Consider the following 18,040-nt stretch of genomic DNA (forward strand, 5'->3'; position numbering starts at 1 on the left):
CATTTATAAGTAACTGATAAGAGGGTTTAGGAAAGATCACAGACGTAGATCAGGCAAAGGTCTGCCAGATAACCAGCTCCTACTAGAAAATGTGTTTTTTTTTTTAATAATTTCTGTCGTGCCTGAATAATGCAAAATAAATTCAACATCCCATTACAAGATTTTGACATACAGAGTACAACTAGTTTGACAACATTCTTAAAAAAAGGATCTACCATGACTGTAACAATGCATAGAATTAAAAAAATATTAAATATTTATTAACTCGAGAAATATCCCATTTTAGTCATATCAGACCATACAAGATTCACGTATAAGTATGGGATCCATTATCCAGAATGCTTCAAATTAAGGAAGGGCCGTCTCCAAAAGACTCCATTTTATCCAAATCATTTTTAAAGAGGATTTCCTTTTTCTCTGTAATAATAAAACAGTAGCCTGTACTCGATTCAAACGAAGATAGAATAATCCTTATTGGAAGCAACACCGGCCTATTGGGTTTATTTAATGTTATGATTTTTAGGATATAAAGATCCGAATTATGGAAAGATTCATTAGCTGTAAAACACCGGGTCCCGAGCATTCTGGATAACAGGTCTCATACCTGTACATCATTTTGGGTTCTTTAGTATTAGCGTTTGCGATAAATTAATTTTTATGTGTCAGAGCATGTTCATATTTACTTATTTATATTTATTTCATTCACATATCTGTATATGTTGGCCTATTTATGGGAATGCATTGCTTAAGCAGCAGGATGGTACCCAACTATATTTGTCCCCTGTTTTGTCCTCTTTTGAATCTTTATATGTTTCAGTATCCCTGGAAAGTATTGTTTTTTGCCATAGAATAGTAGTGTTCTGTTCTAGCCTATATTGATAAAAATCCATAACAAGATAAACCTTGCCAGCTGGTCTTATATTAAGCTGGGATCCTTTGTTATAATAAGCTAGTTGGAATCTACATATTTTGTTGATCCTTATTACACAATAAGGATGATCCAAGAGCTTAACATGCTAACACCTGCTAGATTTATTGCTGAAAACTAGAATACGATAAAACCTTTATCCACGGCATTTACAAGGCACAAACATAGACACTACTATTTCCCTAGGACTTGTTAATAGTGATGGACAAATTTGGGGCATTTCACTTTGGAGAAAAAATTTGCGAATTTCCCGTGAAATTTGCGAAACGGCACTGGCATCTCGTTTTTGACTCCAGTGTCCTGTTTTTGGACGTCGGCACACATTCGCCAGCGAAAATGCGCCGACGTCCAAAAAAATGGACGCCGGCGTCCTTTCTTTTTTTTTTTTTGACGCCGGCAAATTTTCGCTGTGGTTTTGAGAATTTATTCGCTGGTGGCGAATCGTGGGAATTCCCTGCAAATTCTCCCATCACTACTTGTTAATCAATCTTGCCTTATGTTAAATGTGGGTCGTACAAGTCACAAAGGAGTTCCATTACCATATAAAGACACATCCACAGGGTGAGTCGTTTTATATTTTTATATAGGTCATAGAATCCCAAAGTGGGGGGGGGGGGGGAGGGTTCAGTAAAAGATTCAGTGGTAGACAGGTTAGATGAGATAGTGGGCAAAGAAAAGGAAAATGGGGGAGGAGATTTGGCTGGGGGTACTGTTAAGGATAGGGAGGACCACATGTCATATGTTCAATATGGTGCCAGTATTAAATGTATGTTTACAAATGCAAGAAGTCTGACTGGTAAAATGGGAGAGCTGGAGCTGCTGGTGATGGAAGGAAAATATGATGTGATTGGTGTGGCCGAAACATGGCTGAATGAGTCGCATGACTGGGCAGTAAATATCAGTGGCTATACTTTGTTTCGGAGGGACAGAGGCAATAGAAAAGGAGGAGGGGTATGTCTGTTTGTTAGGCAGGATTTAAAAGCTCATATAAAGGAGGAGGTGATGTTAGAAAATGAGGGGCCAGAAGTCGTATGGGTGGAGTTCTTCACCAATTGTAAAGAATCCAGCAAATTAATTGTAGGCGTATGCTATAGACCCCCTAATGTAAGTGAGGAGGAGGAGACAAAGCTCCTAATGCAAATAGAAAAGGCTGCTAGTTTAGGTAAAGTAATGATAATGGGGGATTTTAATTACCCAGATATTGACTGGAACAACGGTACTACTAGATCAGTTAATGGGAACAAGTTTATAAACTTATTGCACGACAATTTTTTAGCACAGGTTGTTGAGGAGCCTACCAGAAAAAATGCTATTCTTGATTTAGTGATCTCAAATGACCCAGAACTTATAGCAAATGTGCAAGTCATTGAACCCCTGGGTAATAGTGACCATAATGTTATATCTTTTAATGTCTGGTGCAAAAAACAAAAATATACTGGGGCAACAAAAACCATGAATTTTGCAAAAGCTAATTTTAGTGCCTTGAGGGCTGCCCTACAGAGCATTGATTGGGGCATTAGGTTTTCAGCTAAAAACACAGAACAGAAATGGTTGTCCTTTAAAATGATATTAAATCATTACTGTTCTCAAGTTATTCCCTTAAGGACTAAATGTAGAAGCTCTAAGAATCATCCTGTGTGGCTTAATACAGAAGTAAAGAAGTTAATGGGAAAGAAGAGAAAGGCATTTAAAAACTACAAATCTGTAGGGACAGAAGCTGCATTTAATGAATATAAACACTTTAATAAATGTTGTAAATCAGCAATCCGGAAGGCAAAGAAAAGAAATGAAGAGTTAATTGTGGTGGAGGTGAAAACTAACCCTAAAAAGTTTTTTAAATATATTAATAGTAAAAAGATGCAGGTTGAGAGTGTTGCTCCATTAAATAATGGTACCAGTATGGTTGTAACAGATACAGAAAAGTCAAATGTGTTAAATCAGTTCTTTTCTTCAGTGTATACAATAGAGGAGTCTGGGTTCACAGGCTCACTTAATAACTGCACGAATGGTTCAGCTCAATCTAGTCAGTGGCTGACTCAGGATATGATTCAAAAAGCTTTAATACAAATTAATGTAAACAAGGCTCCAGGGCCTGATGGCATACACCCCCGGGTTCTAAGAGAGCTTAGTTCAGTTTTAGACCAGCCCTTATTTCTGATTTTCTCAGATTCACTGTCATCTGGTATGGTGCCTATGGATTGGAGAAAAGCTGATGTTATTCCAATATTTAAAAAGGGATTACGATCTCAGCCTGGCAATTATAGGCCAGTAAGCTTGACATCTGTGGTGGGCAAATTTTTTGAAGGCTTGTTAAGGGATCACATTCAAAATTTTGTCCTAATGAATGGCATTATGAGCACCAATCAGCATGGCTTTATGAAGGATAGGTCATGTCAGACGAATTTGATTGCATTTTATGATGTGGTAAGTAAGATTCTGGATAGTGGGGGGCAGTAGATGTGATCTATTTGGATTTTGCCAAAGCGTTTGATACTGTGCCCCACAAACGACTGCTTTCTAAACTAAGGTCTGTTGGGCTTAATGAAGTCGTTTGCACGTGGATAGGAAACTGGCTACAGGATCGGGTACAGATAGTGGTTGTTAATGGTACATTCTCTACTTGGAGTAAGGTTCTTAGTGGGGTCCCCCAGGGCTCAGTATTGGGTCCACTTTTATTTAACTTGTTCATTAATGACTTAGGGGAGGGTGTTGTAAGTAATGTATCAGTGTTTGCAGATGACACAAAATTATCCAGCCCAATTAATTCCATCCAGGATGTGGCATCCTTGCAACATGATCTTGACAAACTGGCAATCTGGGCAGCTAAGTGGAAAATGAGATTCAATGTTGATAAATGTAAAGTCATGCACCTGGGATGTAAAAATATCCAAGCCACTTATACCCTTAATGGGACTGCATTAGGTAAATCCATTATGGAAAGGGACCTTGGAGTCCTTGTAGATGATAAACTTGGCTGTAGCAAGCAATGCCAGTCAGCAGCATCAAGGGCAAATAAGGTCTTGAGCTGTATTAAAAGGGGCATCGAGTCAAGGGAGGAGGGGGTCATTCTTCCACTGTATAGAGCACTTGTAAGGCCCCATCTAGAATATGCCGTACAGTTTTGGTCTCCATCACTCAAACAGGACATTATTGTATTAGAGAGGGTACAGAGAAGGGCAACTAAGCTGGTAAAAGGTATTGAAAATCTTAGCTATGAGGAAAGACTGGCCAAATTGGGGATGTTCAAGCTGGAGAAGAGGCGCTTAAGGGGTGATATGATGACTATGTATAAATATATAAGGGGATCATATAATAATCTCTCTAATGCTTTATTTACCAGTAGGTCTTTCCAGCTGACACGAGGTCACCCATTCCGATTAGAAGAAAGGAGGTTCAGCCTAAATATTCGGAAGGGGTTTTTTACAGTGAGAGCTGTGAAGATGTGGAATTCTCTCCCTGAATCAGTTGTACAGGCTGATACATTAGATAGCTTTAAGAAGGGGTTGGATGGCTTTTTAGCAAGTGAGGGAATACAGGGTTATGGGAAATAGCTCATAGTACAAGTTGATCCAGGGACTAGTCTGATTGCCATTTTGGAGTCAGGAAGGAATTTTTCCCCCTCTAAGGCAAATTGGAGAGGCTTCAGATGGGTTTTTTGCCTTCCTCTGGATCAACTGGCAGATAGGTAGTTAAAAAAAAAAAAAAAAAAAGGTTGAACTCGATGGACGTGTCTTTTTTCAACCTTACTTACTATGTTACTATGTTACTATGTTAGTATGTAATATCCACCTATATTACAGCAGAGGGTACCTTATTCCTTCTAGTATATTAGGTATGCGACACAAAATATTTTCACTAATCAAAGATTATAACTTATCAGTTGAACCCTGTTTATATAGTATAATATAAATAAAATCCCCCCTATTGTAAAATATAAGGATATTATAAGGCACCGAAGAGTTCCATGACCATATACAAGGCCGAAGGTCATGGAACTCCGAGGTTTCTTCTAATATCCTCATATTTTCCAACAAGGGGTACTTTATTTATTATAATACACACGTTTTAGTGAGTCATGTGACCAAAATGACATCACTACTCACCGTTTATAACTGATGACATCACTAGTCACCGTTTTTAAGGATTTCATTTACAAGATACTCACGGCTTTTGTCTATTATAAGGATACAAACACACAAAAATACAGTACATGTCCACCAAGATCGCTGTCTCCAGTTTGCCAATGAAGAGGGGAAAATCCCATTGCCCAAACACCATCTGAATAATCAGAGCACTGGATTTTTCTGTCTTGCTTTAAAAAAAGCATTCAGTCCTTTCCTGAAATGATCTACTATAGGATCTACCAGGGCAACTGCTCCATTGAGTTCTTTACAGAACATAAAACGTAAAATTATCCTATAAATTAAAACAGCTTCCATATGCGGTGCTCCTTGTTATCCCAGGGCAATAGCGTTGGTACTAGTGATGGGCGAATTTATTCGCTAGGCCCGAATTCACTGCGACTTTGCGCGATTCGTCACCAGCAAATAAATTCGAGAAACGAGCAGGAAATTTTGCTGTCGAAAATTCGCCGTCTTTAAAAAAAAAAAAAGGACGCCGGCGTCCGTTTTTTGGACACTGACACATTTTCGCCAAAAAACGGTGTCAAAAAAATGGATGCCAGCATCAAAAATGGACGCCGGCATCAAAAACGAGACCCTGGCGCAGTTTCGCGAATTTTTCGCAGTTTCGAACAAATTTTTCGGTGAAGCGAAACGGCGCAAATTCGCCCATCACTAGTTGGTACAGACTGAAGTTTTGCTCCACCTTTCCCATGATGATTGCATCAATGATCTAATTAGTTAACAATTTTTTGATATAGGCATTAAGTGCCATTAACATTATAAGTCATTATTAATGTTGTAGACAGCGAATAAAAAATGACTGATTAATAATAACTTTGATTGCGGCAGAAGAGGATCATAAAATACATCTTCAACTTCTTGGGAGCATTTGGACAAAACTATTTTTCAGGGTATTCTAAAAGCCAAGTTATTTTATCTGACAGTCAGTATTTATTAATAGAACCTAGCAATGCTATAAAAAGAATCCAATCACTTGCAAATCTGTGATCATGACTGTTCCTTCAACCTGCCTGAATGAATAATACTCCTCTAGAGCAAAGATAAATCTGCAAAAGTCTAATATCCTCGGAATTTGGGGTTGTTCCTTTTATCTGTTGAAGCTACTCAGCAGCACAGAATAATGCCGCTCTTATCCACATCCAGCCTGATGAATCAGTGCCCACAATGGACGACAGACTCGGCGAGTTTTAATCTAATTCTAAACACTGATAAAGAATGTTTGAAGGGATCAACCACGATTCATTCATTTGTAACTTACTGATCAGGCAATGATTTATAGGTTGTGATAAAGGTATGTTTCTCAACAGTTTGTCAGTGACCAACCTAAAGCTGGCCATAGACGCAAATATTAGTTATGGGCGAATTTGGGGCGTTTCGCCGAAAAATCCGCAAATTTCCAGCGAAATTCGCTAAACTACGTAAAATTCGCTTAAGGCTAATGCCACACAGGGCTGATTATTGGCCATCTATGCAGATGGCCTTCCAGTAATTTGTAGCTGGTGATTGGCGAATTTGGGGCGTTTCGCTCAGCCGAAAAATTCCCGGGAAATTCGCGAAATGGCAAACAATTCGCAAAACGGCGCCAGCGTCCATTTTTGACGCCGGCATCCATCCGGTGAATTTTAGCTGGTGAATTTTTGCGGCAGTTTCGCAAATTTATTCGCCGGCGGCAAATTGCGGGAATTTGCGCCTGGCGAATAAATTTGCCCATCACTATTTGTAGCTTTCTGGATAATGGATTTCCAGATAAGGGATCCCATACCTGTATTTTCTAATAATTAAATCTCATTTGTTGTCCCCATAGGATGTTTTTTGCTAGTTGTAATTCAGTCTGGATTTCCCCAGCCCCCAACCCACATCCTTTTTTAGGCACTGTAGGGTGCCATTAAGTACAGTATCAGTGATACCAGAGTGCAGAGCCAATGCATTACATGCAACTGTCATACAGCCCCGTCCTGCAATCCATTTCAGCTTTTGAAAGACTAATGAGGCACTGACACGGAGGGAAGGGAGGGCACCAATCTACTACCCATCCACATAAAGGCATTTTCCAAAAGTTCCATCCTGCTGGTGGTTTTACCAGCAAAATAGATATGGCTGGACCCAGCAACCCCAGCTGTATTCATCAATAGATGCAAAGTGTGTTCTATTGCTAAAGTACAGCAGCCAGTTAAGAAGCATGTTGTAAAATTAAGGGTGACGGAGTTACTATGAACTCATGGCACCTGAGCATGAATTGCCAAAGAAAAAAAAATGACATTTGCCCCTGAAAACAAACGTGTATCATTTAGTACAATTGATTAGTGAAAAGGGCAGCAACCCCATAGAAACCTTATCCCAGCCCTTGAGTGGACTCTTTAAATAAAATAATAACAAATACATCATTTCAAGCTCTGCTGTGACTGCTAGACTGACGGATGCTTCTTTAGTCTGGGCAAGTGCTGACACTTTCTGCAGGGTATATTTAATAGAAGAAAAGACACAATGCATGGGCCTTCCTTTGGACTTCAGACCTGGCTGCTCTGGAAGAGTCTCTCATGAGACCTTTGGAGAGGTTTTAAAGTGGAATCACCATTGAAAGTTTCCAGACCTAGGCCTATGATGCTGAGAATATCATGTCAGAAGAAGTATTTGTATTTGCCTTTCCCCTACTACCCTGGTCAAATAGTCTCTCCTCAAACCAAAACAATAAGAATCCTCTAAGCTGTAAGTCATTTTTTTTTTTTTTTAGCCTGGTCAGCAGCTGATTTCTTTTGAAATCGGACAATGGCACAAAGGGTGCATTGTCAGTTGTGGGAAATCCTGCTTCCCTGCATGTAACAAAGCACCAGAAAATACTTTTTAATTGCCACCAACAGTCATCCCAACAGTTATCACAGAAAGCATGTATTCCCAGGGTTGCCACCTGGCCGGTATTTTACCAACCTGGCCGGTAAAAATGATGGCTGATCCCAATATTATTAATAGGGAAAAAAGATAAATATATAGGAAGGCCGGTATTTTTTTCCAGAAAAGGTGGTAACCCTACCCATGAGTGATACATCGCCCCGTGTGCCCAAAAAATTGGTCATAGCTGAGGGCTGTTCAGGGAGCCCAAGAGGTATAGTCGGCAACATTAATATTTACTGTTAAAACAGGACACATTCTGGATAGCTAAGGGCCCTAAAATTAATTTGCTGCAGGGGCCCAATAACCTCTAGTTGTGCCACTGATTATAATACAAAGATAATTTTGTTTAAAAAAACGAAAAGGTAGACAAGTTGATTTGAAGGGATTGTGCGCCTTCCAAACATTAGTTCAATTGGGTTCAGATAGTTCCCCAGCAATAAAGACTTTTTTTCAGTTACTTCCCATTTTTTATTTTTTTACCTTTTTTTCTTCTCCAAAATCTAAGTTACAGGTTTAATGTCCCTGTCTCTGGTGTTTCAGTCCGGCAACTCTGTAATTCAGGTACAGATTCTGAACTTTTATAATTTTTCAGCATTTGGGGGCAGATTAATCAAAGGTCGAATTTCGAATTTGAAAAACTTCGAAAATCGGAATCAAAAATACCAACCGAAATAAAAACAACGTTTTATTTTTGGTTGAATAGGTCTGTTTTCAATCGAATTCAAATCGTACGAATCTAAGTAATAGTGCATTTTAATCGTATGATTTAGATGGTGAATGGTCCAAGTAGAATTTTAAAAGAGACAGTATGGGGCAGATTTATCTTATTTGAAAAACTTCGAAATTCTAATTCAAAAAGACCAACCGAAATTAAATCGAAGTTTTTTTTGGCCGAATAGGTCAGTTTTCAATCGAATAAGTCAGTTTTCGATCAAATTCAAATCATACGAATTGAAGTAATAGCACATTTGAATGGTACGATTCAAAGTTTCCCCCTCCCAAAAAAAAGTCGACCAATTGACTCCAAATGGGTTCTAGGAGGTCCCCCATAGGTTAAAGGTCGAAGTCCAGATAGTACACAATAAATTTTTTAATTCTAATTTTCACTTTTCTTTCAAATTGAAATCGAATTTGGACTACTCCCTAGTTGAAGTACACAAAAATTAGCTCAAAATTCATTTTTATTTTAATTCGAATTTTCACTTCGACCTGTGATAAATCTGCCCCTTAGTTGATACATTTCTCAGCAGCATCAGCAGTATTAGCAACTATTATTAAAGGGGTTGTTCACCTTCCAAACCCTTTTTTTTAGTTGAATTAATTTCAGATTGCTCCCAGAAATAAAGACTTTTTAAAATTATTTACCATTTTTTATTGTTTTTCCAAAATCTAAGTTTATAGTTGAATGTTCCTGTCACTGCTGTTTGAGTCTGGCAGCTCAGTAATTCAGGGGCAAATTCTAATTGTAAAACAGTTACAATTTTGTAACATTTAGTTGATACATTTCTCAGCAGCATCTCTGGAGTATCAGCAATTTTTGTATCAATTCTAACAGCTGCCTGTAATGAAACTCAGGGATTCCGCTCAGCAGGGACAAAGATAAGAAATATATCAACTAAATGTATCAATTTAGAACAGTTTACAGGGTCGGTGACCCCACCCTTCTCCCAGAGCGGCTTTAGAAGTTGAAACATGTCACTTCAATATTAGAAAAAAAAAACGGGCACACATAGAAAATAGAAAGTAATTGGAGAAAGTCCAAAATTTCTTTCTGAAACCAACTGAACTGAAAAAAGTGTTGGATATTAAAAAACACCTTTTAAATATGCAGCTAGAGTACAATATCCAAGCGCTGCTGTAAATTGTGAAATAAATCCATTGTCCTTGGAGTTTTTCCCTATTGTCCGTGCCTTACATTGTAATTCTTCAAGCTCCATTGTCCAGTAACTGGAAAAGTGTGAAAGTTGGGAGACTCATCAATACAGTAAGGGCAAAGCAATTTCCCTTTGTCAGTGATGGCTTTTTCCCTACACTGCTCCTCTGATTGCAGCCCCTTCCATGTGTGTGTGTGTGATCCAGCCCACTATTTATGAGTTGTCAGCAGAGAGAGTCAGAAGAGCATCAGAGTGCATAGTCCCTGTCCACAGCCTTAGTGCTGGTGCCATTGCCAAACAGCTCGGCCCCTGATCACTGGCTGACCCAAGATAGGAACGATCTGTATTTTATAGTTCCATGCGCAGAACCACACCGGATCCGTCTTTACATGGACTCCAGAAGAATTAGTCGAAGTTTAGCAAATACCGTTATACTGCTCCTGCTCGTTATCTTTTCACGCATAAAAGGTAAGTGCTCGGCACAGCTTTTAATGCATAGAATGGGGGTTCTATATTTTTGTCAAGTGCATTGGAGCAAATTAGTTCCATTTTGAGTTAGTGCAGTTGTGCCCATACTTTACTAATGAGAGGTCTACTTTTATGTTGTCCCAATTATGATCTACATCCAAAAAAAAAGCATTGTTAGCATTTCATTCCATGGAAAATATTAAATATTATATTGGTTTATGAAATAATTTATATGTTTAACAAACAACTATTTCTTAGGTAACCTTAGCGTAAAAATATCTGAATAAAAAGCATGAAATAGGAAGGTGATATAGACAAGCTGTTTGTTGACATTGTCTTGAGATCTAGTGATCACCAGATGAAGGTCTACTGGTAGATTCCAATCTACCTTTTGGGCACCCCTGAGTTAGTGGAACTGAATTTGCCTCTAAAGTTTTTTAATGCAAGTATCCCCCTCCTTCATGGTTGTAAGTCTCTCCCTACAATCAGCACAGAGTTTTATATTTTTCAAGTGCTTCGGAGCACATTAGTTCCACTTTGAGCAAGTGATAATGAATTTGCCTCTAGATTTTAATGGTGGTGTCCCATGAACCAAGATCTTCATGTTTATTTCCACTGGCTGTATTTATACAGTAGATGTTCCAACTCCAACAAACAACAGTGGAAAAAAACGCCTGCTCTGTACTATCTGATTTTTTTTTTTTAGATGACTTTGAACACATTTTAATTGATATTTAATGTAGATGTTTTCTTGCAGCAAGATTACTTTGTTAGCCAAGAGCATGTGCTTCGTACTGTAGGCAGGAACCTCATTCTCTCATTGCGGAGTCTTGGTTTGTACACACTAAAGACAGAAGCAGCAGGCATTCCTTTATTAGCAGTCACCTCGGCAACTCACAGAGCATGTGAACTATCTGCTACGCAGATTCAGCTACTCGGCTACAAAGTCTTTACATACAAAAGGAAAGTCCCAGGGTAATCCCTACACAAAAACAAAGTAGCACAGTCACTCTGCTTGGCAAGTCTTTGTTTAAAATTGGGATGTTCAGTATATGTGCTTCATAGGTTATGTTTTATATCTCCTCCTTCTTCTAGATTATAAACCCTGTTGAACAGGGCCCTTTTGTATCATTAGTATTTTTTTTACTTTTGTTTAAAGGGGTTGTTCAACTTCCAAAACTTTATTTTTAGTTCAGTTGTTTACAGATAATTTTGTTTATGTATACTCCCATGTATTGCACAAGACTGAAATGATTTGGTGCTTTATAAATACATATTATTAATGATAATAATAAGAATAGAAATAATAAGAATAACTATACAATAATAACTATAGTCCATACCTCCCAACATTTTGGAAGTAAAAAGAGGGACAAAATTTTTTTTCCCACACATAGCGCAGCAATTTTTTGACCACACCCCTTTCTGTGGCCACACCCCCTAATTACCATGTTTGTTTTACAAAATTTGGCAGGTTATGAAAGTTTGAAAATATTTCTCCTTATCTAAACTGTGTTTTTGTGTCTCAAAATTGTTACAAAGTATCTTATTTGCACCTGTTAGCTGTTCTGGGCTCTCTGCTAAAAGCCAATTAAGTGAGAAACTTTGTTTCTTTTTCTGGCTGTTCAGTGCATAGAAAAGAGGGACTTTCCAGTACAAATGAGGGACTGCGGGTTGAGCTGTCAAAAGAGGGACTGTCCCTCCGAAAAAGGGACAGTTGGGAGGTATGATAAATCCATTAAAAAACCTCTAGCCATTGACTTCATATATTTCTGATTCTTATCGTTGTACCAAGATTAGTGATGGACAAATTAATTCGCCAGGCATGCATTTGTGGAAAATTTCCACGTTTCGCTGGCCGATAATAAATTCACGAAACTGCATGGAAAATTCGCCAATGAAAAATAAACAGTGAAAAAAAAAAATTGTCACGCATCAAAATAGGCGTGCACATAAAAATTGTCACGTGTCAGATGCCCATTGACGCATTTGGACAAAATAGTTACGTGTATAAAAATTGTCGCGCACCAAAATTATTTTGACGCCCGTTAGCTTCAATGCATTTCGCGAATTTTCGAAAATGGCTTCACATTTTTCAGCTGTTTCGCAAATTATTTGGCGAAGCGAAACAGGAGAGATTCACCCATCACTTGCCAAGATTGATTGAAGTTGCAGTTCAGTTAAACTATAGTTAAAATGATGTAAGAAAGGAGTGAACATATAAACATAAACAAAGGACGAAAAAAAAATTATAATTTTTTTCACTTTTTTCGGAAAAATAATTTAAAAAATATAGAAAATTCTAAGCACCGTTTTTCTAAATATGGGGTTATTAATCTTTCTCTCTGGGGACCCAAATTTAGTCAGCTAAGACAATAAAGGTGGCCAAAGAACCGCTCGTTTGGTGAAGCTGCTGCGATCCAACAGGATTTTTTGACCTGCCCGATTGAGATCTGCCCAACATTCGGCCAGATATCGATTGGGGAAGCCCATCGGATGGCCCCACACACAGGCCAATAAGCTGCCAACTCAGTCTGTCGGCAGCTTTTATCGACCCGTGTATGGGGGCCTTAAGGATGCCTGGATTCTGTGTTTACTGAATGGAACCCTAGGGGTGCCACAAAGAGAGTAAAAACTAGTAAAGTTTGCACTACTATAGTTATTTTCAGCACTCAACAGATGACTAGAAGTTGACATTATCATTTAACATTTAAGAAGTTTAACTGAACATGTACAACAATGTAGGCAGCCACAAATGTAGATTTCTGGTTTGGTTATTAAAGGAAAACTATACCCCTCAAACAATGTAGGTCTCCATAAAAAGATATTGCTTTAAACAGCTCATATATAAAACCCTGCTTTATATAAATAAACCATTTTCGTAATAATAGACTTGTTTCATAGTATGTGCCATTGGGTAATCATAAATAGAAAATTGCCGTATTAAAAAATAAGGGCCGTCCCCCTGGGATTGTAGGATTCACAGTGCACGCAAACATGTTAGGTCACATGAGCCAATTAACAGACAGAGTTCAGTATTTTGCTTCCACACTTCTTCCTGCTACAGTTAAGCTGGCCATAAATGTAAAGATCTTTAAAAGATCTTTTCGTTATCGTGAGACCATGATTATCTCGAAACGATTGTTTTGTCCATCAACTAAAAAGACCATTTCAAGTATTCATTTTGGGTCTAGTCTTCCTTTAAAGGGGCATTGTTAAGACACCACCCCTTTTGTCCCGCCTCAATTGACGCCTTTGTGCCCACTCATCTCAGCCCAGATGACATGTTCATATGTGGATTGGTACTTGTCCATGTGTATAATGGCCTATTGCAATTGGATAAAGAAGAGCAGTAATGTTACTAAGCCCCATAATAAAATCCTTTTGAGGGCCACCCTTGTAAGGATGTTCTGCTTTCCAAACATTAAATTAAGATGCTCAGCATTTCTGAGTCCATAACAATTGCAGCGTCTGCTTTCCCTGGAATTACACCTTTGCTGGATGACTTATTACTAGGGTTGCATCAAATAAGGGCAGAAACTAGGGGTAGGCACCCAAGGGCAGTGGCCGACAGGGAGATTTGTTGGCCACGATTATTTATGCGCAACTGCGGGAGACAAATCTCCTTAAAATGCGTCTGCATTGGAAATAACTAAAATCACTTGTGCTAAAACCAACATATCACAAAGTTGCCTCTGGGGGAAACTTTGGGCAACTGCGATATGTTGGTTTTACGGATTTCCAATGGAGAAGCATTTTTGGGAGATTTGTCGCTCGCAGTCGTGCAGAAATAATTATGGCAATAATAATTAATTAAGGCACCTGCTTAGGAGAAAGGTTGCCAAGCGGAGCTTCAGTTTCAGCACTGGCAATTGCAACAATTTGTGAATGGGAACTGTGACATATTCTACTTCTTTTTTTTTTTTGTTAGAACAAACCCCAGCATTCATTTCAGTGGAGGCACATCCAAACATCCTTGTGTACGTATGTGTTTAAACAAACCGCTTAATGGTAGGAATATTTCACTACATGTTAAATATCAGGTGCATGACATGCATCATTTCTCTGAGATTATTACATCCTCAGACAATAAAAGGTTAAATAATGAAATTAATATACAAAGCTTTGTCGAAAATGAAGAACTTTTGCAGCTGGAAGTTGGTTAGTCATGAAATTTTTCTAAAAAGTTGATCGGGGTTTGATTACTTTGGGAGAAAAGGAGTTAAAAGACTCCGGTGTGGAGCTGCTAACAGGATTACACTGTAGCTGAGAGCATGTTAATCTGTAATGCTCAGTTGGGTGTAGAAAAGGCACCGAGAGAGTTTACTGCATCTCCGTTTTTTAAAAATAGTCAATCAAACTAACAATTAGCAGGTTATAGGTTGTGCAAAGTTTATCCAAACATACACTTTCAGCTTTTGCCCTAATGTGTTGATCTTTGTTGATAGACGTAGCATAGAGGGGGAAGGGTAATCACTCCATATGACAATGTGGCAAAGAAGGATATAGGTCATGTAGGGATGGGCGGATTTGACCCATTTTGTTTCGCCAAGAATTTGCCGCCGGCCAAATGTCGCAGTCGCCCATTATAGTCTATGGGTGTCAAAAAAATTTTGACGCACAACGCCATACAAGTCTATGGGCGTCATTTTTTGCCGCGAAACAAGGCGAAAAAAATCGCCCATCCCTAGGTGGCATTAAATGATCAGCCAGAAGTTTCCCCTGACAACTGATAACTGGTAATGCTGGGAGTTGTAGTTTATTTTATAATGGGAGGCTCTCAGTTTAGGATCCTTTGGCAGGTGGCTAAGGGGCAAATTCCCTAAGCAGCGAAAATTTGGCATTAGAGTACGAAGCAACGCTACCGTCTATCTCATTTGCTAGCGAAGTGATGCCTGCGCTGTTAGGAAATCAGCGAATATTCGCCCTTTGAGGAATCTGCCCTAGATGTTTAAAATATTATAAAAAAATGAAAACCCACTTTTAATTGTTTTAATCATTCAAGAGCAGGTTCCTTGCTCCTGTTTCTCTGTGTTTGTTAGGGGATAGCAAGAGAATGTACAATATAAATATAAATGGATCACCAGAAAGTGGAATAAATGAGTGCATGGAGGACTGCCCACAACCCTTCCCCTGCATCCTATCCTGCAGCTCCCCCAGGGGCAATCCTGGCCCCTCCGCCGCCTGAGGCAGGTACCGTGCGCTTACCTTTTTGATCCTGAGGGGGTCCAGGGGGGTCCACAAGGGCAGCAGAGAGGGCCAGTACACTAGCGCAGAGAGCCTAACTGCTCTCTGCGCTAGAAGAGCTGAATTTCTGGTTTGAAAACTGAAAATTCGGCTCTTAAAGTACCAGGAGCAGCATTTTTGCCGCCCCTGGTACCTAGTGGGGTACTGCCGCCTGAGGCGACAGCCTCAACTCGCCTCATTGGCGAAGAGCCCCTGAACTCCCCTACATTGCAGGGCCCCTCCATAGCCACAGGATCTGCCCTGTTCCACAGGTTGAAATGAAAATATGGCAGTTTATCCCCATATTATCTGAAATGTTCCCCAACCCCCCTTAGTCTTGCAGTGTCATCCAATCCCCTCCCTCACTTTGTTCCATTTTAAAGGGGTTGGTCACTATAAGTTAACTTTTCGTATGTTATAGAATGGCTAATTCTAAGCAGCTTTTCTGTTAGCCTTTATTTTTTTATTTCTTTTAGTTTTTGAAAGACTTTTGAAACTCTTTCCAGCTTTCCATCTAAAAAAATGAATTATCTACGAAGCTACAGTTTTATGGTTGCTGCTACTTTTTATTACTCCTCTTCCTATCCAGGTCCTCCCCGATTCCTATTCCAGTCTCTGATTGACTTGAATGCATGGTTGCTAGGGTAATTGCGACCCTAGCAATGAGACTGGCAAATTTACAAACTGGAGAGCTGCTGAATAAAAAGCTAAATAACTCAGAACCACAAATAATAAAAAATGAAAAACGAACTGCAAATTGTCTCAGAATATCTCTCTCTACATCATACTAAGGGGCAAATTTACTAAAGGGAGAAGTGACTAACGTTGGTGAAAATTTGCCAGCGTGACGTCATTTTGGAACTTCGCCGATTTACTAATGGTCGCCGGCATAACTTCGCTAACAAAGGAGATAGACTCTAGTGGTACTTCGCTCCCTAATCGCTGCCGAATTTTCGCTCTGGCGAATGGACGTAACTACGCAAATTCACTAAGATGCGGATTTCACTGAATGTTACCTCTTGCGCCAGACTTGTCTTTACCACCTCAGACCAGGCGAAGTGCAACAGAGTAGATAGGACTTCCTAAAAAAATAGTTCCCAAATAGTCCCAAAAAACGTTAAGTGTCTTTTCCTTTTTCATGGTGATAGGCTGAAAAAGAGCGTAAAAGAGCGTAAATGTTTTTTGGGGTAACCGGCTTCCCCCCTACTTTTCCCAACATATGGCACACATATGCACCATATGCAAATTGGGCAAGGCTAGCACAACTTCGCTTCGTTTGGTGCAGTAACGCTAGCGCAACTTCGCCAGCGTTTGGTGCCCTGGACGCAACTTTATATGTTAGCGAATTAGCGTTGTCCTGTCAAATCTACGCCTGGTGATGTGAGCAAAGCCGTCGTTGGTGAATTTTCAGAGGTTAGTATATTTGCCCCTAACGGTTCATTTAAAGATAATCAATCTTTTAAACTTCCTCTGGGTGCAGTGTCAGACTGGGCCTTCAGGACACCGGGGGAAACCTGGTGGGTCTCAGCCATCATGGGCCCTGGCAACCCGGCCCCCACCCAGAATGTAGTCTCTCCCCCACTTGGTATTGACAAATTAAGGAGGAGGTAAGAAGAACACAGGCACATGCTTGCTGGTAGGGGAGCCACGTTGGGAGCTGAGTGCCAGGAAGAGGGCCCTTCAGTTGCAGTCACGGTGGGTCAAGATAAAATTATAGATCAGCACCACAGGCTATGGAAAAAAACAAATAACAGAACGTAGTGAAATATTGTTAATATTCAGTGCAGTCACCAAAGTGTTACAACACTAATCTGTGTGTGTCTTGAACCATAGAAAGTCTAGGCTCAGATTTTTCATGTCTGTTCTAAATGGCTATAGTGATTGCTACAAAGTGCTATCTCCAAAATAAAATTTTAATTAAGTCAAACAAGGTGCTTGCTTCAGGAGGTAAAATGGATTAAAAGAAGGTTCAATGGTGTTTTCTTCAATCAGTAAAACTCAGCATGTGGCTTCTCCACTCTCTGGTGGGATTGGTAATTTACAAGATTCCGGATTTCAAAACAGCATATCAGTATCAACTCCAGAGTATTCCTTTTAGAAGCCACACTTCTGAGGGCATATCAAACTATCACTTTATCCAGTGTTGTGGTGCAGATCATGGAGGTGAACCGTTGCAATACAAAGAGATGGGTTCTGCTGACATCTTCCTCTCCCGTTCCACCTGAACATCCATTCACTGCCGAGTAGTGATGGGCGAATTTGGGGCGTTTTTTTTAGCCCAAATGTCCCAGTTTTTTTAACGCTGGCGCAAACTCACTGGCGAAAATGCGCCGGCATCCAAAAAAACGGACGTAGGCCTTTAGTGCTGATCTATAATTGTATCTTGATTTAATGATCCAGTAGAGGAACTGGGAAAAAGATAGGAAGGACTTACTTTTCATTTAAATCTTGCACATTCTTTTTGTTTTTGCAATTTTAACTCTGTTATACGTTTTGTGGGTGGTTAGCAG

General features: G+C 39.4%; 1 protein-coding gene across 2 annotated transcripts in view; it reads left to right on the plus strand.

Moving 5' to 3' along the window:
* The first annotated feature begins 10,037 nt into the window (after positions 1-10,037).
* Positions 10,038-18,040, plus strand: part of crb2.L (crumbs 2, cell polarity complex component L homeolog) — an 84,292-nt gene continuing 76,289 nt past the window's right edge. The window contains exon 1 of one of the 2 annotated variants that reach the window (XM_018229554.2): positions 10,038-10,304. In XM_018229554.2, the coding sequence (XP_018085043.1) occupies positions 10,226-10,304 (79 nt within the window). In that variant the 5' untranslated portion in view covers positions 10,038-10,225. The remainder of the gene's footprint in view (positions 10,305-18,040) is intronic. The other variant, XM_018229553.2, reaches the window with a different exon arrangement.

Source organism: Xenopus laevis, chromosome 8L (genome assembly GCF_017654675.1).
Source record: "Xenopus laevis strain J_2021 chromosome 8L, Xenopus_laevis_v10.1, whole genome shotgun sequence".
NCBI lineage: Eukaryota > Metazoa > Chordata > Amphibia > Anura > Pipidae > Xenopus > Xenopus laevis.